The sequence below is a fragment of the Marmota marmota genome, unplaced genomic scaffold (genome assembly GCF_001458135.2).
Source record: "Marmota marmota marmota unplaced genomic scaffold, marMar, whole genome shotgun sequence".
NCBI lineage: Eukaryota > Metazoa > Chordata > Mammalia > Rodentia > Sciuridae > Marmota > Marmota marmota.
The window spans coordinates 409,360-433,695 of NW_026000075.1; the positions used below are offsets into that span (position 1 = coordinate 409,360).

At 39.2% G+C, this 24,336-nt stretch overlaps 1 protein-coding gene across 4 annotated transcripts in view; it reads left to right on the plus strand.

Annotated features, from left to right (window-relative positions):
• Lamp3 (lysosomal associated membrane protein 3) overlaps window positions 1-22,981 on the plus strand; it is a 38,848-nt gene extending 15,867 nt beyond the window's left edge. For 2 of the 4 annotated variants that reach the window (XM_048814220.1, XM_048814216.1), the window contains exons 4-6: window positions 6,929-6,986; window positions 10,534-10,704; window positions 13,448-14,508. In XM_048814220.1, coding sequence (XP_048670177.1) covers window positions 6,929-6,986; window positions 10,534-10,704; window positions 13,448-13,587 — 369 coding nt within the window. In that variant the 3' untranslated portion in view covers window positions 13,588-14,508. Of the gene's footprint in view, window positions 1-6,928; window positions 6,987-10,533; window positions 10,705-13,447; window positions 14,509-14,896; window positions 16,074-21,352 lie in introns of those variants that run through there. The other 2 variants (XM_048814218.1, XM_048814217.1) reach the window with 2 other exon arrangements.
• Window positions 22,982-24,336: the final 1,355 nt, after the last annotated feature.

A 24,336-nucleotide genomic window follows, 5' to 3' on the forward strand; every position in this document is an offset into this window, starting at 1 on the left:
AAAAAAAAAAAAAAAACATTATGCATTTCTCACCTTCTACTTTGACTGGGGAGCTTCAGGCCTCTAGCCCTGGATCCAGGACATGGGGAAATCAATCACCATGTGGAAAGGGGGAATGGGCCAAGCAGTACACTGGCCATCCCAGGTCTTGACATCAATGCTTATGATCTATCTGGCGTTTTCTTCAGAGCCTTTGTGGTGTGTTTGGGGTCCTCCTGACTCATGAGCTAGGCTCCTGATAACTTAACAGTGTTCAAACATTAATACCCTCAGAACTTTCCAAGTATGCCATGCCATTTCATGCCCTGCTTTCCTATATGTTCTGCCTAGAACAACCCTTGTACCCTCAGCACCTTTTAATTTTTAATTATTTTTTTATTTTTATTTTATTTTAATTAATTATAATTAATTAATTTTGAATTAATTTTGAATTTTTTATTTATTTTCATTCATTAAAATTTATTAATTAATTTTGAATTCATCCTTTAAGATGGCCTGGTGATCATTAGCCTGTAAAGATGAGAATTTCTCCTCTTTGTTTCAAGTCTCCACGTCTTATTCCCCAACCTTCATTAATGCATTTGTCCATGTTGCCGTCTTGAAGACAAAACTTATGGCTGGTTCACATTTCTCTCTAGGGTCCAACACTGACTTTATACATAGTATCTCTTTAGCAAATGTTTGATGAACAAATGAATGAATAAAGGAGTGAATCTAAATTGTGCAGAGCACTCTAGGCCAAATTGCCGAAAAAGTAGATCAGGAGAAACAGCCTCTTGGGCTTCCTTTTCCTCTGTCTAGAACAAAGGTTTTTTGTTTGTTTGTTTTTTTGTCACTATGATGCTGAGCAAAAAAAGTCTTAATTAATGTTGAAGATAAAAATCCACACCCTGAGTATCTGCGACTATGTGCCTCCCACAGCACCTTTTATAAAAGGTTCTCAACAGAAGAACCTCAAGGCATGCTGGTCATTGGCATGCTGGCTTCCTAGAAAGACCTGAAGGGCTGACTTGTATTGGAATCCTGGGTCTTGCTGTAGAAACCAGCTTGCTAAGGAAGATATTAAGTTTCCTTGAGGAATTAGGATCTCTTTGATGAGATATTCAGAGAGCTCTTTCAGACACCAGTAGTGAGAAGCATGGTGTCAGCATCCCATTGGCTGAGTATAGAGGTGAGACTTTTATATGTGATCCATTCAAATAACACCAGTTAAAATGTAAGTGAAGACTCTGTTCTAAGTTTCTTACATGGAGCTAAAATGCTGCATGCACCTATCAGTTAACGTCCATTCAGCCAATACCCATGGTTAAAAAAGAGGGTTTTCACTTCATCTTCAAGAGTCTAGCAAGTAGATATATTTGTCACTTTCTAACCCAAACCCCAAAAGAGAAAAACATCTGGTGGGAAATAATGCCACATATTCTCTCTCCTCAGAGAAATGAAGTGCTAAACGTCATTTCCCCAGGGTTTGGGTTAAATCTGACACCTGGGGGATGTTACTCAGTGATAGAATGTTTGCCTAGCATGTGCAAGGCCCTGGGTTCAATCCACAACTCCAACAACAAAAACAACAAAAAGAAATAGCTCCCAAACCCCAGACTTCCTCCCCATTCACCCACCCCCATCCGGCAGAGTGGAAGTTAGCTTTTTTTCTTCAATTAATAGAGCTAAATTGAGCTCACTTGCTTGTCCCCCCACCGTGTGTGTGTGTGTGTGTGTGTGTGTGTGTGTGTGTTTGCCATTAGAGCTGAGCTCTGGGAAATAGATAAAAATTATCATTGATCTCAACTGAAACAGTTTACTCGGGAAGGGGCAGTCTAATTTATTATCAGCACTATAAATAACATCAATTAAAATGTACGTGAAGGTTCTGCATTAAGTTTCTTCCATGGTTTTCTTTCTTTAATCCTCATATCAACCTAAGAAAGAATTCCTGTTGCTATCCCCATTCATTTACTAAACTAGTAAAAAACGAAAGTTAAGGACAAAGATTTGACAACTTAAAGGATTCCAATATGGGGACAAGAAGATGTTTCAAAATTAGTATTAAAAAGTTCTTAGCAACACTTTGTTCTCTCAGTTAGAAAGTTAATCACTCTGTTTATAACGTGGATTCCTTCAGCAATAACCAACTGGCTGACTCGTTAACTTTCTTTCCACTGATGGTGTAGACCAGGGTTCAACAAACAGTGATCCCCAGACCAAATCCAGCCCTCCACCTGAGAATGTATAGCCAGCAAGCTAAAAATGATTTTTACATTTTTCAAATGGTGTGTGAAGTGGGGTATCTTTGACATGGAAGTATATGAAATTCAAGTTTCCAGGGGCATAAATGAAGTGTTTTGGAGCATGCGCAGTTGTCTATGTGTTCTCTGTGGCTGCTCAATGGCAGGCTTGAGGAATTGTATCAGGGAACAACAAAGCCTAAAATATTTACTCCCTAGCTCTTTACACAAAAAGCTTGCAAACCCTCCTATAGAATATACTTCAGGCCTGTTCCTATTTGAATTATGCCAGATTTTGAATTCCAAATCTAAAAATGTGTTTTGCTGTAGTTTAAGACAATTTTATATCTTTACATCCTGTAACATAACTCTTCAGAATAAGGTGGACACCATTATCTGAGTAAGATCCACTTGGGATCAGCAGTATAAATTATGTAAAACTTAGAATTCTAAGAAAACTAAACATCCCCCTGTTTACATGAGTTCACCTGACATACTTTTCCTTTAGCCTAAAGACAGACATCAGCTCAGTCCCAGTCAATGTTTCACTAATTTTGAGGCAGCAAAATAGAAGTTTCTAGACTTTGACCTATAATGTCATGAAAAAGAACTCACAGTGAATGTGAACCATCTCTTGAGCAAAGCCTCATTGTTTGCATTAGCTTGATTGTATTAATACGATTCTTGTGGACCAAGAACAGACAGCCCTTCCTGTTGGGGCTGGTTTCCTCAGTGTGAAATCTGTGCATTTGAAAGGGTTCATGCTTGCTTTAATGATTTGCTGTTGACTCTTAAAATTCTTAATGAATTTTAAATGAGACCCTGCATTTTCACTTTGTGTAAGACCCCACACATCCCTTATGTAGCCAGTTCTGCTTCCTATACACAGTTATAAGCTCCTGCATTCCAGGGAAAAGAAAAGAAAGTTCTCATATAACAAAGTTTTCACCTATCCCCACAGTATGAAAGGATCCTGTAATCACTGTCCTGCTTGGTTTCACCTATAAGCTATGTGAATCTGAGGGAGATGCTTAACTCCTCTGAACCTCTTTGCTCTCAGCTATAAACTCGGCTGATAATATGCATTCTATCTTGGGAGGTTGTTGTTGGGGGGTGTTGCAAATGGGGTAACACAGGCAAAAGAGTTCACTTAGCAAACTGGACCCTTGTAGAAATGCAAAGCACCCTTTCCTTAGGTGAGGATGGGTCAGAGAGATGCTAAAGGGAAGAGAAGGGTCCAGAAGGTTTTCCAGAGGGCTCAGAGTAGTCTGGCAACTTGCCTCCACCTGCACAATGGTTAGTTCAGATATCAGCAAGGGGCAATACAGGATTAGAAGAGACAAACAGGCACACATAGAAAGAAAATGGAGACCAAGTGAGATATTACATCTGGATGGTGATGCAATGACCCAGAGCTAGCTCAGCACGTTTATTATATAATTTTTTTTCACCAAAATGTTATTTGTAGAGCTAGGCATGATGATGTGCACCTGTAATCCCAGCGGCTTGGGAGGCTGAGGCAGGAGAATTTTGAATTCAAAGCCAGCCTCAGCAAAAGCAAGGTGCTACACAACTCAGTAAGATCCTCTCTCTAAATATAATACAAAATAGGGCTGGGGATGTGCTCAGTGGCCAAATGCCCCTGAGTTCAATCCCCAGTACGCACTCCCTAGAAAAAAATGTTATTTGTGGGAAAGTTTCTGCAAAGCAGGCAGGTTTGAAATTCACACTCTGATGAGACATTATGGTTCTCTTGCTATGCTCAGACTCCTCTCTCTCTGGGAGTCAGTCTCTGAGTTTCAAGGTTAAAACTGATAATTCTGAGTTTTTGCACAGAGTGACCATGGGCGGATGTCACCATAGCAACTGGGCAATGTTAACCTGTACTTTTGCACAGAGGGATCCCAATGCAAGTGCACCACAACCACGAGGCAATCAAACATCTTGATCCACATCATCGCTCCCCACAGTAACTGTTATGCTGTGCCTTAAACTAATCTCACACCACAGCCTAAGCCATTTCCAAAATCACAAAGTCCTGCTTACATCACCGTCCTGCTTAAAACCCTTCAGGGGGTCCCCTTTGCCTTTAGGATGGACCAGAGTCTTGTAACCCAAACTATGGGCCCTAAAGTAATTCCCTTTATAAAAGAATCTCAAATAAAGAATAAATGGTATAAAAGCCACCCAAAAAGGTCTAGGTCATAGCTAGTCTAGCACATTGTTCCACTTGCCTTCAAGCCCCTTGAGAATGAGCACTTCAAGAGAGGCAGTCTGGTCTTGGAACAATGGCCTAGAACAATGCCCAGCATAGAGTAAATATAAAGGAGAAATTAAAGCTAGATTTGGACACAGGCAGCTGAAGGTTTTATCTTCCTCTGCTACCTCTTAGGGCTGTGACCTTGGATAAGACCTTGGGCACTGAACCTTCATTTCCTTTCCTAGCTGTGAGGATTAACTAAAGCAATACATGGAGGTGCCTTGCATGAGATAAGAGGTGCATGCGTAGTAGTGCCGCAGTCTGGCTGGGCACAAAATCACGAGCCACTCAAGCAGGAACAAACTTTATTTTTTGAAACTGCCGCCAATGTCCGGTACGAGCCCGGGAAGATTTTCAATCCACCCACGTGGCCTCCTCCCGGACCCGCAGAGAGAGCTCCTCCTCCGGAACTCCCTCCTACTGTACTTCCCCAACCAATGGGAACTCTCCAGGAGTCCCGTAGCCGGCCTAGGTGAACAGTAGGAGTCCAATATCCATATGAATGCAAATCTTAACATAATCATATCATCTCAATGGCTAGCTGGCGTCACCTTTCGACCAAAAATGCCATGCATCATATACTTGGCTCTTAGCATAGTAGGTGAATGTGTTAGTCAGCTCTCTGTCACTGAGACAAAATCAATTAAGAGGAGGAAATATTTAATGGGCTTCTGGTTTCAGAATTTGCAGTCCATGGTGACTTGACTTGAATGATTCCGGGCCTATTAGCAGAACATTAGGGCAGGGAGGTTATTGGAGCAAAGATGCTAACCTCATAGTGACCTACTTCTCCAACTAGGCCCCACCTAAAGTTTCCATCACCTCCCAATAGCACCACCAGCCGGGATCAAGCCTTTATCACGTGAGCCTTTGGGGAATATTCCTGATCCAAACTATAACAGTGAATCAAAAAGTTGTAGGATCTAGAGGTCAGTGTGTCAGTATTGGTGACCTTGCTAAAACAACATGCAATGAATCATTTCATCCATGAATAATAGACAAATGGATTATAATGCAGTTAAAATTATTATTGTTGCAGGCATAGTAGTGCATTCCTGTAATCCCAGCGGTTCAGGAGGCTGAAGCAGGAGAATCACAGTTCAAAGTCAGCCTCAGCAATTTAGCAAGGCCCTAAGCAACTTAGTAATATCTGTCTCTAAATAAAATATAAAAAGGGCTGGGGATGTGGCTCAGTGGCTAAGCACCCCTGGGTTCATTCCCCAGTATGGAAGGAAGGAAGGAAGGAAGGAAGGAAGGGAGGGAGGGAGGGAGGGAGGAAGGAAGGAAGGAAGGAAGGAAGGAGGGAAGGAAGGAAATTAAATTTCTTTAACAACTAGACTGGAAACTTTTTAAAAAGTAATTTGACTTCAGATTCCAATTTTGATTACTCTGCCACTTTTTGTACTTCTTTCATATGAGAATAGTCTAAATCACCAACTTTAAAAAACAGAAAACAGGTTGACAGGGGCTGGGGATGTGGCTCAAGTGGTAGCGCACTCGCCTGGCATGCATGCCGCCTGCGTTCGATCCTCAGCACCACATACAAATAAAGATGTTGTGTCCGCCGAAAACTAAAAAATAAATATTAAAAAATTAAAAAAAAAAAAACAGAAAACAGGCTGACATTGTAGCTCGATGATAGAATGCATCATACCCAAGGATTAAATCCCCAGCACCAAAGAAATAAATTCCATTTTCATTTTACCCTTTCATACCCCAATTCAATTCCTTTGATTGTTTTACACTCTGAGGAGGTTATAGTTACTTTGTAGTTCATTTGTTTTGTCCAAAAGGACTACCCCTAAATAAAGTTTGTGATATTACTTTGTGTTTCTAAATTGGGGTCCTCTTCTAAGGTAAAAGGTTTCTTCCCAGAATCTCTCCTGTGGGTCCCATTTTACCATTTTGAGAACATGGGCCTATTAATTTCTTTCAAGAAATTGACATCTCATGGAAGAAAATGCATGTACAATTTTGCATACTTTATTTTTCCAGAGGGTTCTTGTATCCCATGAATTTTACCCTTGGGGATGAGTGCTGTCAAGTTAAGAACTCCTTCCCTTAGACATAAATTATTAGAAAAGCTCATATGTGTCCCTCCAACCCTTTCACCTTCCCAATGTAGTTGCACTTCAAAGGGGAAACTTGGCACTACTGAAAGGACTCAAATTATACTAGTGGAATTGAGTTTCAGGGTCTAGTGACAAGTAAGCCATAGAAAGTCCAGGGCCAGAAAGAAGCCATTACTTATTTTTTATATTTATGATATGGTGTGTTTATTTTATTTAAATTCTCTAACACCATTGTGGTTCAGTATCCATGTGCCCCCAGCCCCCACATCAATGATATAATAGCTGGAATTCTGACAACACAAGTTTGTAAGCCAGAATCATAAACATAAAAATGGAGATGACCCATAGGTTAACACGCTGCTGTTTTACAGGAAGAAAATTCATATTATATCAGTGAAGTGGAAGCCTATTTGACCGTCTCAAATCCAGGTTGGTACTTAGAGAATGGCTGTTCGAGCAGCCATAATACTCTGCTTCTGGTTAGCTTATTTTTCATATCTTTGAATCTGCTAATTTTGATGCTGCTTTTTAAGAAACAAAATGAGGAAGTAGGGGACTGGGGCTAAGTTCAGTGGCAGAGTGCTTGCCTAACACATGTGAGGTCCTGCTTTCAATCCTCAGCACCACATAAAAATAACTAAATAAAATAAAGGCATGCTGTCCATCTACAACTACAAAATAATAATAATAATAATAATAATAATGAAGTAGCCTGCAAGAGAACTCTGGGGGAATTTGCTACCTGCATGCGCTTCCTACTGACTGAGGCAGGAGGATCACAAGTTCAAAGCCAGCCTCAGCAACTTAGCGAGGCCCTAACCAACTCAGTGAGACACTCTCTAAATAAAATATAGAAAGGACTGGAGATGTGGCTCGTGGGTAAGTGCCTCTGAGTTCAATCCCCAGTACCAAAAAAAAGAAAAAAAGAAAAAAAAAAAGCAAGAGGCAGGTTGGTGAGAAAGAAAAAGAGGTTTTTATTCAAAACCAGCTCTGAGGAAGAAAGATAGAGATCTTTCTGTTTCAAAGCTCATCTTCCAGGACTCAGGAGAATAGAAAACTTTTTTTTTTTTTTGGTGGGGGTGGAGGATTGGGGGGGTGGGGCAGTGTCTGGGGATTGAACCCAAGACCACTTCACCACTGAGCTACATTCCCAGACCCCACCACCAACTTTTGAGACAGGGTCTCACTAAGTTGCCTAGGGCCTTGCCAAGTTGAAGAGACTGACCTCAAACTTGCCGTCCTCCTTCCTCAGGCTTCAAAATTGCTGGGATTAAAGGGGTGCCACTTCACTTAGTCACAGAAAACTTTTAAAAGAGAAGGGACACAGAAACAAAAAGCAGGAGACAAACATGTAGATTTAGCTGTGTAAATCAGAAATATGTCATAGTCTCAGATTACCTAGAGCAGTCAGGGCCAAGGGACAGCCCCTCAGCCTCCATTCTCAGTATGAAAAAGTTTAGAAGTGAAAAAAAAATGGGAGTTTTTACTTTCAAAGGGGCTGTTTCAGTAGAGCAAATTATTCTCTACACTTGGGATCACACACTTGTTCTATGAAAATAAAGAGAAGGCCAAGCTCCATTTGTTATTAGCCATTAGGGATCCCTAATTATTCCAACTGATAATTCCTGCACTCATGGAACATACATTCTGGAAAGGGAGGGGACCCCACACGAACACATTAAATTATAGGACACTATTAAGGGCTGGTACCTTCTATGAGTAGTGGAGAGAAATGGAAAGCTGATTCTGATCAGCCTTAGGGAATCCTCAGGGGAGGAAGGCAGCTCTGAAGAGGTGAGGTTTGAGCAGATATCACCATTTAGGACTATCTGGGCCTGAGCAAGCTCTTTTCTGATGGCAGGACAATAGATGCACAGGCTGTACCAAGCGGGCTTACTATAGCACCTAAGGACCAGCAGGGCACTTTGGCACCCAAGATAGGGAACTCACAACCCACGAGGTCTGGGGGATGACCAGACTGGAGTATGCAGCGCCTGTGTGGAAAGCAAACTGAGGACTTTGGATTTATTCTAAAGTGTGAAAGGATGCCGTGGGAGGATTTGGTATAGGAAAATGATATATCCGATTTATGTTTATAAATTCACTTTGGCTGCTGTATGGAGAATTACCCATGGGGGGCTCCTACAGTGTTCACTACTGGACCAGTCATGCTTCCAAAAAAGTCCAGTGAGTCTCCCAAAGGCCCCGGATGTTTCCCCAGAAAACCTACTCTTAGACAACACACCTGTATTGACCCACTTTCTCTGTGCAGACACTGGATTTTGTGTCTGTTTTCTCCTTTTCAAAGTTCTACCTTTGGATTAGCTTAAACATTATTCTATTAATTAAGAAACTTACACTAAAGAAACTGGCCCAAAAAAATGAAAATGTGGGGTAACATCTATTTAAAATATTTACTATATTATGTTGATATTGTTCAGGAGGATTTTGTTAATGATTATTGGTTAAATGTAAGTAAAATATCATATTGAGAACATATTTTCATGTGCATTACTCAAATCTGTCTCATATAGGCTGGGGAATAAATATGTGAGTGCTAACATAAATTAACTGATGTTATTACTAGGCGTGGATTAAATTTTTGCCAGTGATAAGGTAGTCATCTTAAGAGTCAGGGGAAGGGAAAGTCAGACCAGAAATTAATTTAGATGCTGATGAAGGGGAAATATGATCCCAGGTCCCAATGATCAAGACTTAGCATTGGCAACAGGAGCTATAGTGACAGTGGCTGTGATGGTGCTATTAGTAGCAGCAATCAGTTGTAGTTGTAGTATTAATGCAGTCACACTTTTAGTGGAGTGGTGATAATAGACCATGAGTGTGGGGAGAGAGGGATCAGGATCACATGATACAGTAATATGCACAAGTTTCACAGTTTTTTTCACAACTTTTCCCACCTCCAGAAGGAAAAGAGCAAGATGCAGTCATTTGAGAAAGAAAGACTCTGTTGATCCTCTCTTCTCTGTTAGGAGTTACTCCTGGTCATATGTAGGAAACATCTAGGGCATTTGCACATAAAATGTAGACCTTAATGCCAACTTGTTAATTGATCACATGGCTATTTCTCGCTATAATGGCCAAGAAGACAAGACTGTTGGGTCCTCTGGCCAACGAGTTTTTTCCCATTCAAGAAGCCTAACTATGGACAGGAAGAAGGGTGCTTGACAAGTGTGGAATTAGAGCCAATAAACTTCATTATGTGATTAAAATCCTTAACCCCATCTACCTTGAAGTATCACGTCCCTGAAGAGGGTGCACCTGTCATAAGACAGGGCCGGTCCTTGAGTACTCTACCAAGTAGCTTGCTGGGGTGCCAAGGGCCAGCAGGGCACCAGTGTGTCCAAGAGAAGAAACATACAGCCAGTGAGGTCTGAGGGACCTTCAGGCCAAGCACATAGGGCTTATAGGCAAGGCAGACTGAGGATAGCATTCAGAAGAGAAGAAGACACAGGCCCTGCCCTTCTCAGTTTCCATGGGTGGATGTAACATCCTCTCCTGCTGAGTTCTTCCTCCTACTCTATTATGCACTCAGCCAGTGATATGCGAACGCTCCACTTGCTGACTTTGCCTATCTCTGCTCTGGGTCACTAAGGGCTCTTGTGACTGCGTCAGAGAGCAGTCCTCTCTTATTATTAAAATTTCTGTGGGTACCTCTTAAGCACTGACAACCATCTCCAGTGATTTAAAAGAACTGGAGGAAGCATTCCTCAAAGTTCTCACTTCAGAATCCTCAACATTTCTGTGAGACATTTCCCCTATACTCCAGAGCCTCCCCAAAAAATAAGGGTATTTTTTTCATGAGGAGAAGGTAGCAGGACCCTCAGAGAGCCACATCTAAAGAAAGTCCTTTCATGTGGCACGTGGGTCACATTTTTCTCCCCGCCCAGCAACAACTGGGACTCAGTGGAGAAAGGCCAGAATTTTTTTATAGGTAAATTTCACTTTTTCTCTTCAGAGAAAGCTTACAAAGGCATGAAAAGTGCTGTGATGATGTTTGAGACGGTGGTTGGGCATTCCTTCAAGTGTGTGAGTGAACAGAGCATCCAGCTGTCCCCACAGCTTCAGCTGAAAACAATGAACGTCCAACTTCAAGCCTTCGACTTCGAAGGAGATCACTTTGGAAATGGTAAGTTAAATGTTCATCAAGCCACAAACATAGGCTTCACTTCCAAGTCAAGTTCTATCTGATGCTGTCTAAGGGGCAGGAATTACATGAGCTTTCTAGAATAGAAACATCCACAAAGCTCTAAGGACAGAGTTCCCCCTGGCCACTCTCTCCTCAGAACCAGATGCCTTAACTCATGCACACTCACAGCTCTCTCCCAGCAGGATGCATTCACATTGTCCAACCAAAACACATTCTCACTCATTTCAGCACACACGCAATCCATCAGGAAGCACATCTGTGATATCCCTTATACATGCTACTGAGCCCTGGGGGAACTCTGGCATGTTTGGAGAACACTTTATAGATTCTGAGAATTAGTGAATGAAGCTTTCAGAATAGATTCTTTCCCACCTGCAGAAGGAAAGGAGCAAAATTTGAAAAAGAAAGAAACTCTGTTGGATCCCCTCTTCTCAGTTACGGGTTGTTCTACCCAACAGTGTTTCCCCATAGTTAGTTTTAGTTTCCATCTAACTTCTGCTTTGGGTTTGAACCACCACAGGCAGAGCTTGCCTGATGCTGCCCAGGAAGGAAACCAGCCCTTGGACAAGGGCCAGGAGCAGAGTAGGGTGACTTTCCAGAAAAGCCTTTTTCTCCCCACCCAGAAAGCAGGGTCACAAGTTTTCCTACTTATGATCAGAGGCTTGTGAGCTTCAATTTCTAAAATATCCCTCACAGGAGACATCAAAAATCTTATATAAGTTCTTCTCAATTATCCAAAATAGGTTAAGCTAGAAGTTTAGCCATATATTAAATTTCTATAGTAAGAATCTGATTTCACATTGGGTTTCATTATAAAATCAAAGATGTGTCTAGCAGAAAATACCTCCAATGTAGTGGGAAACACTTAGCAGACTAAGGCATCAGGCCTTGCTCACCTTGGAGCCCTGATTTCTGCAGGTTTTACAGTCAGGTTAAATAGTAAAATTTAGAACTCAGGTTAAATAGTAAAATTAGCAACAAACACTTTGTCAGCTGGTCTCAAAACTTCAAATGTAGGGAAAGTATTTTTCTAAAGCACATGATGAAGGTTTGAAACCCTCCATGACTGATCATGTGAAATTAAAATGAGGCCCACATTTGCTCATCTTCCCCATCAGAACCTCTGTGAGGCAGGAAGCGAGCAGGGCTGGGGAATCAAACCTTTCAGGAACACACACCTGGCTCCTATTATCAGTGCTAAAAAGCAGATGGAGAGAAGCTCTTTTTTTTTTTACTTTGTTTTCCTAAAACTCACTGTTCATTGGTGAGTCCTCAAGCAAGAGGCTCCGTTATCCTTCGCTCTTCTCTTCCACCCTCTCACCAAACGCTCACAAAGCCCTACTGATTCTACTGCCAGAATATTCTCGTTTACCCCACCATCACTGCTGGAGCTCAACTCCATTTTCCTGGCCTTTGCTATTCAAATCTCCCTACACATGCTCAAATGGGAAGATTTATGTCATTCCTTTAACAATTTTTGGGGGGTTATTTTTTCATTTGTTTTGTTTTTTGGTACCAGGGTTTGAACCCAGGGGTGCTTCACACTGAGCCACATGCCCAGCCATTTGTTTTTTATTTTGAGACAGGGTCTTGATAAGTTGCTTAGCGCCTCACTAAGTTGCTGAGGCTGGCTTTGAACTTGTGATCCTCCTACCTCAGCCTCCCAAGACACTGGGATTACAGCCATGCGCCACCACCTGAGTAGTATTTTTTATCAGAGAATGAGAGATGGTGATCAAAAGGATCAAGCTATTGTAAAATATGGTGCTAAAAAAGACATGTGCAGGGGCTGGGGTTGTGGCTCAGTGGTAGAGTGCTAGTCTAGCATGTATGAGGCACTGGGTTTGATTCTCTCAGCACCACATATAAATAAATGAATAAAATAAAGGTCCATCAACATCTAAAAAAAATAATTTTTTTTTAAAAAAAAGACATGAAAGGGCTACTGAGGTATAGAGGAAGATTCGATTGACACAGCATTGGTGGCAGACGGAGGGTGGAGTTAGGGAAATCTTGGCCAGTGGTTGACATTTAAATGGAGAGGAATCCAACAAGTACAAAAGTTCAGCCTTGTCAAAGAAAAGCTCACCCCAAACCTCAGACACTGACCTCGCATCATACCTCTTCTCCCTAGGACACGGGAGCCCACAAGAAGTTTACTTTTGCTCTCTTTTTACTGTTTTTACATATTTTTTGTTGTTGTTTTTAAATTTTCTGTCATCCAAGGAACACCAGGTTGTTCCAACAGCCCCTTTAAGAAGAAAAGAGTTTGAATAGAAAACTTGGGTACAGGAACCCTTTTCTGGAGTTGGAGGACCCAGCTCCAGGGCTCATCTGGATTGAGAGTTAGAACAGGACTCCAGTCATAACCCTCTAGACCAAACCAGTGTTGCCCAAGGTTGGATCTGCCTCCCAGCTGCATCGGAGTCCCCAGGCCCCACCTCAGCCCCACTAAATTCCATATTCCTGGGCATGGGACCTGTAGATCTACCTTTGAATAAACTCCTTAAGCAACTACCAGCCCTACCCATTTCAGATCCACTGTATTGATCCTTTTCCTTCCTGCTTTCACCCATCTGTTGTCTGAGGCAGCAGGTGGAGGCCCAGAGCTCCACCTCTCTTTCAGTTTCCTTTTCTACGACACTGAGACAGACAGGGGCAGTATCACTTCCCAGCTTTTGTGGCCAGCCTGTAACACCTGTTACTCTGACTTCAATTACAGCGGATGAATGCTTCAGTGACAGAAACAGGAGAGAAATCCCTGTGGCCGTGGGCCTGAGTATCGCAGGACTACTTGTCATTTGGCTAACCGCATGCCTGGTGGCCAGAAAGAGGCCCAATAGAGGATATGAACGCATGTAAAGCCCCACCTTCTTCAAAATGTGCAGGGCGACGGCCTTGGGAATTCTGGCTTAATATTCAGCCAAAAGTGAAAGGGTCGACCTCTTTTTTTTTGTGGGGGCGCTGGGGAGAGGGGGTTCTGGGGATTGAACTCAGGAGCACTTGACCACTAAGCCACATCCCCCCAGCCCTATTTTGTATTATATTTAGAGACAGGGTCTCACTGACTTGCTCAGCACCTCACTTTTGCTGAGGCTGGCTTTGAACTCACGATGCTCCTACCTTAGCCTCTAGACCCTTTGGATTACAGGTGTGCACCACTGCACCCAGCCATGATTGACAGCTTTCTTTGCCTGTCCCACTTTCCCAAACTGGTTAGGAAACCCAATTTCCACCAGAGGGCCAGCAAAGGGCTGTCCAGAGGGCAACCCTCACCCCACTTCCTCCAATCTGCTGAGGGAGGCTGTGTCAGCTTGGCCCGAGGGCCACCTTCCATATATGAATAAGACAGGTCTGGTTTCAAGAATCAGGGGGCAAAAGACAGGCATGAACACGGTGCTTGGGAGAAGAAGAAAGCCAAAATCCGGAGGGAGGATGATAGGAAAGACATTTTAAAACTGCACTGATTTTTCTTATATATTTTTAAGAATATTCTCAATATCCAGTTTCTTTTCAAAAATATCCAGCAAGTATAAAAGTCCATTTCAAAATAGATTACAAAGTGACTTTAAACTCCTGGATTTTATCCAAACTCTGACTTACTCAAATTATAAATGGTCTTAATATACTATCATTTTTAAAAGATATTCTATACTATTCCAATATATTATTATTTTTAAAAATAGAAACTGTCTAATATTTCACTTTTTAATGTAAAACACATATCAAAGATCTTGGCAAACAAAAGAGATGTAATAAATATTCGTTCTTCAGTTTCTTTAACTTCATTTGTTGTCATCTTTCTTAACACTTTTTTTTCTGATTTGTCTATCTTCGATGCTATTCTGTCCTTATATATTTATTGATTTGGGCTATTTCTGGAGGAGAGCTAGGTCAGGAAGAAGAGGTTGACTTACCTAGATCATGACCTTTGCCTCTTTGCAAACATTCACCAAAAAAAACAACTTATAAACCAGTAAATTCCTGATTGGGAGTGATTGTTAACTGGAGGAAAACATTCTATTAATGGTTTTTTATTATATTGAGTGAGTGTTTAAATATGAGAGTTGAGATTTCAGTTCAGATAAAAAGAGAACATAATGGATTTCCAGATGTTCTTAACTGATTTTACTAACAGGAAGTTTCTTTCTTATTTTTTCCATCTTCCAAGGGTGCCTGCCACTCCTCATTTCTAACAGGAAGTTTATGAAATTCAACAACAGCTCTGTAACTGCTGCTTATCTAGGAAATGCACTGGCTCTCTTTAGAGGTATTTTCGCTCTCTCCTCTTTCTTAGAAGTGAAGTGGTAGAGAGGGCACTCAGCTTCAAGAGAGCCTGAAGAGTCTCGGAAGGCTGAAATCGGAGTGTCAGGAAATACCTGTTTCCTCCTTAAAACAGGAGATGTCAATAGAAATCTGGGGCGTGAGGGCCTGGTGTTCCCCAAAGTGACTCGGGGTTAAGAGCAAGGGCTTGGCTTTGCAGAAACTTACCCTTTTTTCTCCTCCTCCCTCAAATAGGTGCCTTCTGCAGGCTCCCTTGTGCTCAAGGTGAAGAGCATTTGAAAGATTCTAGAGAGCAGAGGGAGTGGTGTTTATTCACTGTGCCACTAACCACCCTGCAGAATAACTAGAGTAAATTTAATCTTCTAGGATGTGGCAGTTTCTCCCACAGCAGGTGGAAACAAAAAGCAGAATTTCACTTCAAGAGTAGCAGGAGAAGGCAGTTCATACAAATTTAAATTTTCCCTTCTAGCATCTTCAGTGAGTTCTTTTGGGTGATGGTTGCCTAAACTCCAGTTATCTATCCCCCAATACCCATACAAATCATCCTTAAAATTAATTTGAATTGACATTGCAGTAACTGCAAAGAACAAAGGCTTCATATGAATCACCAATAAATAAGTGCTTGGGTATGTTATGCACTTACAGCTCTGCCCACTTTCTGTGGGCAGAGTGGAGAGTGGAGGGGCAACTGAGTGGGGCTCCTGACCCTGCCTTCCTCTTCCCCACCATAATTATATCTATCCTAAGAAGCCTACAATGTGAGAAGAAAAATTCTGTGAACGCTTGCTTCCATTCCATTCTTGGAGGAAACAAGAGTGGTTGCTTCATCTTCTTCCTTCTCTGACCTGGGAGAGTGACAGTAGCTCTTGGAAAGACTAGGAAGAGTGAACATGGGACGTATGGGAGTGAATTGGGGAGCCAGCCCCAAACCTAAGGCTATCTCTAAACTCTAGCTAATTCTCAGGCTAAAAAAAAAAGAAGAAGAAGAAGAAGAAGAAGAAGAAGATAGAATCAAAATATGTAGCTCAAAGGGAACCACTGACTGATCTCATAGGCAATGGGGGGAAAAAAAAACATAATTTGCCTAAATGGCATCATAGGAAATTGAATTTCTGGACTACCCTGCTCAAGTATGAGCAAGAACTGCATGACCACTCTGCAAAAGTACTGTAACAAAACAGTCAAGAATGCTAGAAAATTACAGTGGCGAAAGGGGGGAGGGTATGTTAATTTGCCAGGAATGCTATAACAAAGTACCATAAACAGGATGCCTGAAACAACAGAAATTTCTATTCTCACAGTGTTGGGGACTGGAAAGCCAAGAGCAAGGTGTCAACAGTGTTGGTTCTTCTGAGGCCTCTCCCCTTGGCTGCAAGTAGCCCAGGTCTTCACAAAGAAGACCTATATATCCTTCCTTCCTTTCATACCTATATGCCCAATGTCATCTCCTTCTAAGGACACCATTCATATTGGATTGGATTTTACTCCAATGACCTCATTTTAACTTCATTTTTTTAAGAGACAGTATATCCTTATATAGTCATGCTCTGTGGTTCCAGGGTTAGGACTTCAGCCTATGCATGGGAGCAGAAGACAGTTAGCCTGTGACAGAGAATAGAAATGGACACGTTTGATAAAAGACAAAGAAAACTCAGGAACAGAAAGAAATCCCTGACAATTGCTTTTTTACTGAGACTCATTTGAGAAGGTGATTCTATGTAAGCAGAGTTCAAAGATGACGTGTTAAATGAAGAAGTAAGATAAAAGGACATTTCACTTCTAAGAATATCAAAGCAGTATCACTCAATATTATATAGAAACAGCAAGAATAGAATAGGTAGGACTGAAATATCTGAAATATCATTTTCATGGCGAGAAAGACTGAGGTAATCACAGTTAATGTAGACAAAACCTCATAAATAAAGCATCCTGTGGAAGATACTAAATAGAGATGCTATTCAGGCCATCCAATGTAATGATACTTGGTACCTCTGAGAGAGCTCAAAAATAGAATGAAGATATATTTGAAGATTCAGAAGAATTTTTTTTGAGATAAGTAATTGGAGCTGGGATTGAAAAAGCACAGTGTATCACAGAAAATAATTGATATAGAAAGTCTAGGACATATCTGAAGTAAGCTATAGAACTTGTAGGGGGATAGAGAATCACTTATAAATGGGGGAGTTAAAGTTGGCCTCAGATTTTTTTACAGTATCATTTAAAACCAATAAACAATGAACTGGTGCCTACCAAGTTCTTAGGGAAAGAAAGTGTAATCCAAAATTAATATTTAGGTATAAACGCACTCAACAGATGTCATCAGCCTTGAATAAATCCAAGGATGTTGACAGCACCAATAAGCCATTCTAAAGATAATGTTTGACAGTGAAACTTAGCCAGATAGGAGATGAGCCATAAGACAAACAAGGAAACAAACAAATAGGCTTCAGGAATAGGAAAATCACTAACACACACACACACACACAAATGCTGTTGAACATTTTATTCATACAAATATAAAAAGTACTAACCAATTATGGATCTGGGAATATAAATATACCTTGTGGTATATGATACCATATTTGTACATGTTACTCATTACAGTATTATTTGCAATAGAAAAAGTTGGCCAAAAAAAAAGGAAGGGCTGGGGATATACCTCAGTTGGTAGAATGCTTGCCTCCCATGCAAACAAAATAGATTCAATCCCTAGCACCACAAAAAGAAAACAACAATAAAAAACAAAACAAAAAAAAAAAAAAAACAAGGATCCATCAACTGGGAACAGATTTAAAAACTAGGATATCCCCAACAAAATACAAAATACCTATAAAAACTGAGGCTGCTAGATATGAATAAGGAAAAACTATCCAAAATATACTGTTTCTTAACATATATTTTTTTAGTTGCCGATGGGCCTTTCTTTATTTATTTATTTATTTATTTATTTATTTATTTATTTATTTATATGTAGTGCTGAGGATCAAACTCAATGCCTCACACATGCTAGGCAAGTGCTCTAGCCCTGAGCCACAATTCTAGCCCCCAAAATATATTGCTAAATCAAAAAGCATAGTTCATAATACTGAGAAAAAAGAGAAATAAAAGGATTTTTTTTCATTTTTGTTAATATGTGCACAAGTAAACATTGGAACTACATATAAGAAAATTTTTAAAAAGTAGTTGTCTAATGGGGATGGGGGAAGAGGTTAAAGAGGAACTTCTCAATGCACAACATCTTGTTTTATTTTAACGTTTTAAATAATCTGAATATATTCTATCTTCACAACACATTTTTTTTGTGTGTGTGTATGTGTGTGTGGTGCTGGCCTTGTGCACGTGAGGCAAGCACTCTACCATATATATCTGAGCTATATCCCCAGTCCCAACACAACATATTTTTTAAAAAATATTTTTTAGTTGTAAATGGATCTTTTGTTTTATTTATTTATTTATATGCAGTGCTGAGGATTGAACCCAGGGCCTCACACATGCCAGGCAAGTGCTCTACCACTGAGCCACAACTCCAGCCCCCACAACACATTTTTTGAAGACTATAGGAATCATAGTTACGGAATAGAACTGAAATGTTATGAGCCTGAACAGTGATTTTTAAAAAATACAATAATATAATTATTCAAAATTTGGAGTTGGACAAAAGAGATGGGAGAGAATCTATTAATATTGATCTTTAAAGATGGTATCAACAGATAATGGTTAAATTTGGAAACAGGGTTTAGAAAACCCATGACTCTGATTTATTTCATAACATCAATGCATTTCATAATCATCTAATGTGTATTTCATAATCTCTTTTTTGAACTTTAAAGGTATCCTTTATAAAACAGTACTTCCTGTGACAAATAAACACTGTCATTCAATAATTCCTCCCATTTCATCTTAGTGTTTTTTCTTCTATTAAATTCAAGTAAAATCAAAATCAAGAGCTTTAGTAAAATAGCACTTGCATGATCCTATTTTGGTAAAAGTACTTTACTCATTTTTCTGCCCATCAATTCTTATAGTTTTAAAGAAAGATGCCTGAAACAGGGCTTGTTCAAGTTAACAATTATTTCTGGGTGAGTAGTTTTGAGGTAATAGGTTTTTACTTTTTTACTTGTACTTTTCGTAATTGTTTTAATCACTTATAGTGAGTATAGATTATTTAAAATAGAATGATTTTTATTTAAGCACGTGCATGAGCACACATACACATGCACATAGGAAGCAAATGTCTACCAAGATTTACAGTGATTCATTCATACCAAATGTAGTAATTAGATAGCTATTTTTCTTTGTAAATTTTTCTACATTTTAAATATATTTAAAAGTGTTAAACTAAATAAAACAATATAGAAAGTAAAATTTGCCCTCCACTTTCACCACAGTCCTTTTTTCAGGTTTTTGTATATCTTTTCACATCAGATACACTGTACGTTTGTTTGGGTTCTTAATATCCTTTGAAGGTCTTTAGGGAACTTCTAGTTGCCACATTGAGAATTTTCACATTATATTTTGGGGTGAAGGTGCAAGGCCTTGTGCATGCTAGGCACACATACTACCACATTCTTTTTAGTGGCTACATTATATTCCATTGTATAAATATCAGTTTAAATTTCTGATAGAGTCTCTTAGAATGGTTGTATGAACATATCTCTTGTTTGTCCAGTACTGGGTATCAAACCCAGGGCTTTTCACAGGCTGGACTCATTTACCACCGCAGCCCCTGAACATATCTTTACCATGAAGTCCTAGAGATAGATTTATTAGATCAACAAGTGTGTTTTTTATTTTTTCCACTCATTTTAATTTCTTATCAAAATTCATTTTCTCATTTATCTATAAGTAACTAAAGTCTCATTTACTACAAAAGGGGTTATGAAAAGCATCATTTCTCTGCTGAACCCTCGAGAGATAAAGTGCTTTTAACTACTTTTAACAGCTTCCTCTGATATTTATCTCCATAATTCTAAAAAAGTTAAAAAAATTGTATCATGATATTTCTTTTTTTTAATATTGCTTTAGTTGTAGATGGACATAATGCCTTTTATTTTTATGTGATGCTATGGATCAAACCAGTGCCTCACAAGTGCTAGGCAAGCATCTACCACTGAGCTGCAACCCCAGTCCTCAGGATATTTCTTAATTGGTCAGTTTCCTGCTATAGCAGGTAAAGGATTTATGGTTATACCACTATTTCTGGTTAATTACTAAAGCACGTGTTATTATAATTACATAAATATTGCCCATTGCAAATCAAATAGTGTACCACAAATACAGTTTCTTTCTTATATTAATTTTCTTTATTCTGAAATCTCCCTGCCTGACCTCTCTTGATCTTTTTTTTCTTGGACATCAGGTACATAGGAGTGGGTGAATGGTGATCTTTGGTTCAGGACACAATTTGTATATGTGTGTGTGTGTGTGTGTGTGTGTATACACACACACATATATCATACTTTAGATATGGTATGTAAGATAAATAAGATATATCTATATATATAAATGTATCTTATCTATGAGTAAGATATATAGTTCTCCACTTATTTGCTTTTTTCTCCCAAACTCTTTATTACACTGAATATTCTATCAAGTTCTCCTTAATCCCCAGGTCCTTCCATTCTTCTTCAGCCAAGATTGATTAATCTCTGACCTAGCTGTTTTTTTTTTAAATGAATTGAATAGGTACTCTCTGATGGAATAAAGAAAAAACAGTGTTGACAAGTTTATAAACTTTTACTTTTGAACTTTTTGATATTGCTTTTAATTGGTCTTTTTTTAAAAAAAAATTAGTTTAAGTGATACAAGAAAACCTTAGGAGTGATAAAAAATGTTTTAAAAGTGGATAAACATCCCATGTTTTCAAGAGATCATCTAGAATCCTATGACACAAATTATCTTTTCCATAGGCACATCCCATTTTACAGGGAGCACATGTGGGATTACTTCTTGGCCAGTTAAGGAAATAGAGCTAACAATGATTGAATATTTATAGCTGAGGAAAAAAAGGTTATTTTACTTAATCAACCAATAATCTCATATATTATCTGCTTACTTTATAAATGAGAGAATTATAAGGGTAAATTACTTAAGATCACACAGCTAATTAATGATATAATTAAAAGCCAAGACCAGAGGCTAGCAATGTAGCTCAGCGGTAGAGCATTTGCTTGCCACGCATAAAGGCAGGGTGCAAACTGCGCATACACACACACACACACACACACACACACACAGGGAAATCGGATGTGTTTGACTCCAACACTCATGTCCTTTCCACTCTCCTTTCTGGTCTGTCGTCACCAAACCTTACCTACTATATTGTATTTGTTTTCTCTCTTAGTGGATGAGTGTTCGTCTGACTACACAATTGTGCTTCCAGTGATTGGGGCCATCGTGATTGGCCTCTGCCTTGTGGGTATAGGTGTCTATACAATCCGCCTAAGGCGTCAGTCATCTGGATACCAGAGAATCTAATTGGTGCCCAAGGGAAATGGAATTTAGAGAATTCGTTCATCGTTTTCAGTATGTTGGGGGCTTAACTTAGGGTGTGGGTTCTTCCAATGATGTAAACCACCATCTTCCTCTAAAACCAAATTGTGATTTAAGTTCAAGCAGCACAATTTCTAAATATTTCCAAATATTTCACAATTTCTCAATATTGTTCATCTTATGACTTAGTATTTAAGAGTATTTTCTAGCTTTCTTCAGAATATTGTAACCAAAAATAATTGAGATACGTTGAATCAACATAATGCATGTAAAGTGGCATGTGCCTCCATATTATAAAATGTCCATTGTAATTAATGCTACTTGTGTTTGCATTGAGAATTTTATTTTCCCCTTGATCTTTTCCAGGTTAAAAAAAAATGCCTTTGCTTTGTCTATCAAATGGACTTTCAGTGCTTTTACCATCTGTGTTTATTTGATGTACATATGCCTTATGAGACTTATCTCCTTTTTCAGTTTAAATTTTCAAAAAGATCATCAGAAAGAACAACGTATCTCAGGTTGTCTAGGTTTTTGATGTGAGACCAACATCAAAATCTCGATGATTGCTGTTCCAGATTTACTAAATACTACAGACAACAGAATTAAATAAGCAAGCAGCAATTACCATGGCCCTATCAAACACATGTGTCAGATACTAGGCTAAGGCATTTACACACATCTAATTTAATCCTCACAATTTACAGATTAGGAAACACAGATTTAAGGGCTACAGATCACTTAAATAACCGTGCACTTAACGAGTGTCAGGGCCAGAATTGGAATTCATGTTGGTCTGGTATGAAGGTCTTTGATATTTTCATGGTACCAAGTGGCCTACAAGAATAATGAGACTAAGTGCTACTCACACCTCCCACCCACATCTGCTCCATTTCTTCTGAGGAAATGGATGAACCCAGAATCATGAGACATTAGGGTACATGGTAGATTGCTTATAATGAAATAGTCCATTTTTAATAAAACTTCCCAGCTTCCTGAAAGAGACTGAGGAGCTCTGTAAAACATACACCAATTTCCAACTTTTATTTTTAGCTGTGTCTGTAAAGATGAAGGAAAGCAAAACACTTCTCCAAGTTCCTTTTATTCAAAAACCAAGAATGCAGACCACAGAACGATTTTTCTTTCTTGAAGGTAGATATCGCTCTCTTGTGGTAAGTTTCTGCTTCTGCATGTTGTAGTCATTTTATTCTGCAGTTCACTTTATTCTGCAGAGCAGCCAAAAGTAGTATTCCTGCTGGGTTTTGCTGCTAAGGAAAGGAACAAAGTCAGAATATTAGCAACAAAGACCACATGACCCTACCCTCATGAGCAGAGTGGCATTCAATTCAACCTAGAGAACATACTGACATTCCTGACTTGTTCCCTTGTGAATCCATAGGATCAGTAAGATCCTAACTTTTGTCTTAATGGAATATTAAGTGTATTTAAAGATTTTGTAATAAAATTTTATTTTGAAGATTTATTCATGTCATTTATTTCTTGTAATTAGTTTTTGTGCTATTTAAATTTTTCTTTCTTCTTCTTATTTTTTTTTTAATGGGGATAAAATGCAGGGGCACTTTACCACTGAAGTACATCCTCAGTCCTTTTAATATTTTATGTTGAGACAGGGTCTCACTAAGTTGCTGAGAATCTCACTAAGTTACTAAGACTGGTCTTGAATGTGTGATTCTCCTGCCTCAGCCTCCTGAGTCGCTAGAATTATAGGCATGTGCCACTGTATCTGGCTAAAATTTTTCTTATCATCTTTCTTTATATGGGTGTTGTTGCTTGAATCAATAAAGTAAATCATCTTTCTATAAATAAATTATTTTTTAAATATTTTATTTATTTATTTATTTATAGTTGGACACAATACCTTTATTTTGTTTATTTTTATATGGTGCTGAGGATCGAACCCAGGGCCTCGCATGTGCTAGGCGAGCGCTCTGCCGCTGAGCACAACCCCAGCCCAAAATAAATTATTTTATCCTATTCTCCATTGCCACATTATTACTCAGTGGGAAGACCCTATTGGGAGAAGCTGAATGGCTATACCATTCAAGTTACAGACTAAATCTCTCAACTTTTAGTTAGAACAACCAACTGCATACTGTCTTAAGAGCTGCCATTATTGGCCCATACAGCCAACACTGATGAAGAACTTACTCTGGTAGGAGCTCAGATAACTAAGAGGTCCTATATTAATCATCCATAGTGATCCAATGGAGAGAGACAAAATAGTGTCTTCTTTAATAATAAAAAGGAATGGAAGAATAACTTCTGCCAAGGAAAAAGAATTTCATCTCATAGAGGAACTGGTCCCTCTTCAATCATTAAGTTCTTTCACTCCCACCTGGGTGCTTTTAAGAGAAAACCAATTTTACATTGGAAAAGAGATTTCAGGTAGTTTTGCCAGTTTTATTGTTTTTATTTTACCTGGTTTTAAGAACAAGAATTGTTATGGACAAAAATTATGAAATAAACTGTTTGAAAAGTCCCTCTCTTGCTTTCTGGATATGACCTCTTGACTATCCTAGCAAAGGTTTTTGTTAAGTATCTCTATCAGTTTTCTATTGTTATAATGAAATACCTGAGGTGGACTATTTTATAAAGAAAAGAGGTTCAGCAAGACATGATAGCACATATCTGTAATCCCAGTGGGGGCACTGAGGTAGGAGAATCCCAAATGAAAGGCCAGTGTCAGCAATTTATCAAGATGCTTTCTCAAAATAAAAAATAAAAAGAGCTGGGGATATAACTCAGTGGTAAAGTTCCCCTGGGTTCAATTCCCAGTACCAAAAAGAAAAAAGAAAAAGAAAAGAGGTTCATTTAATT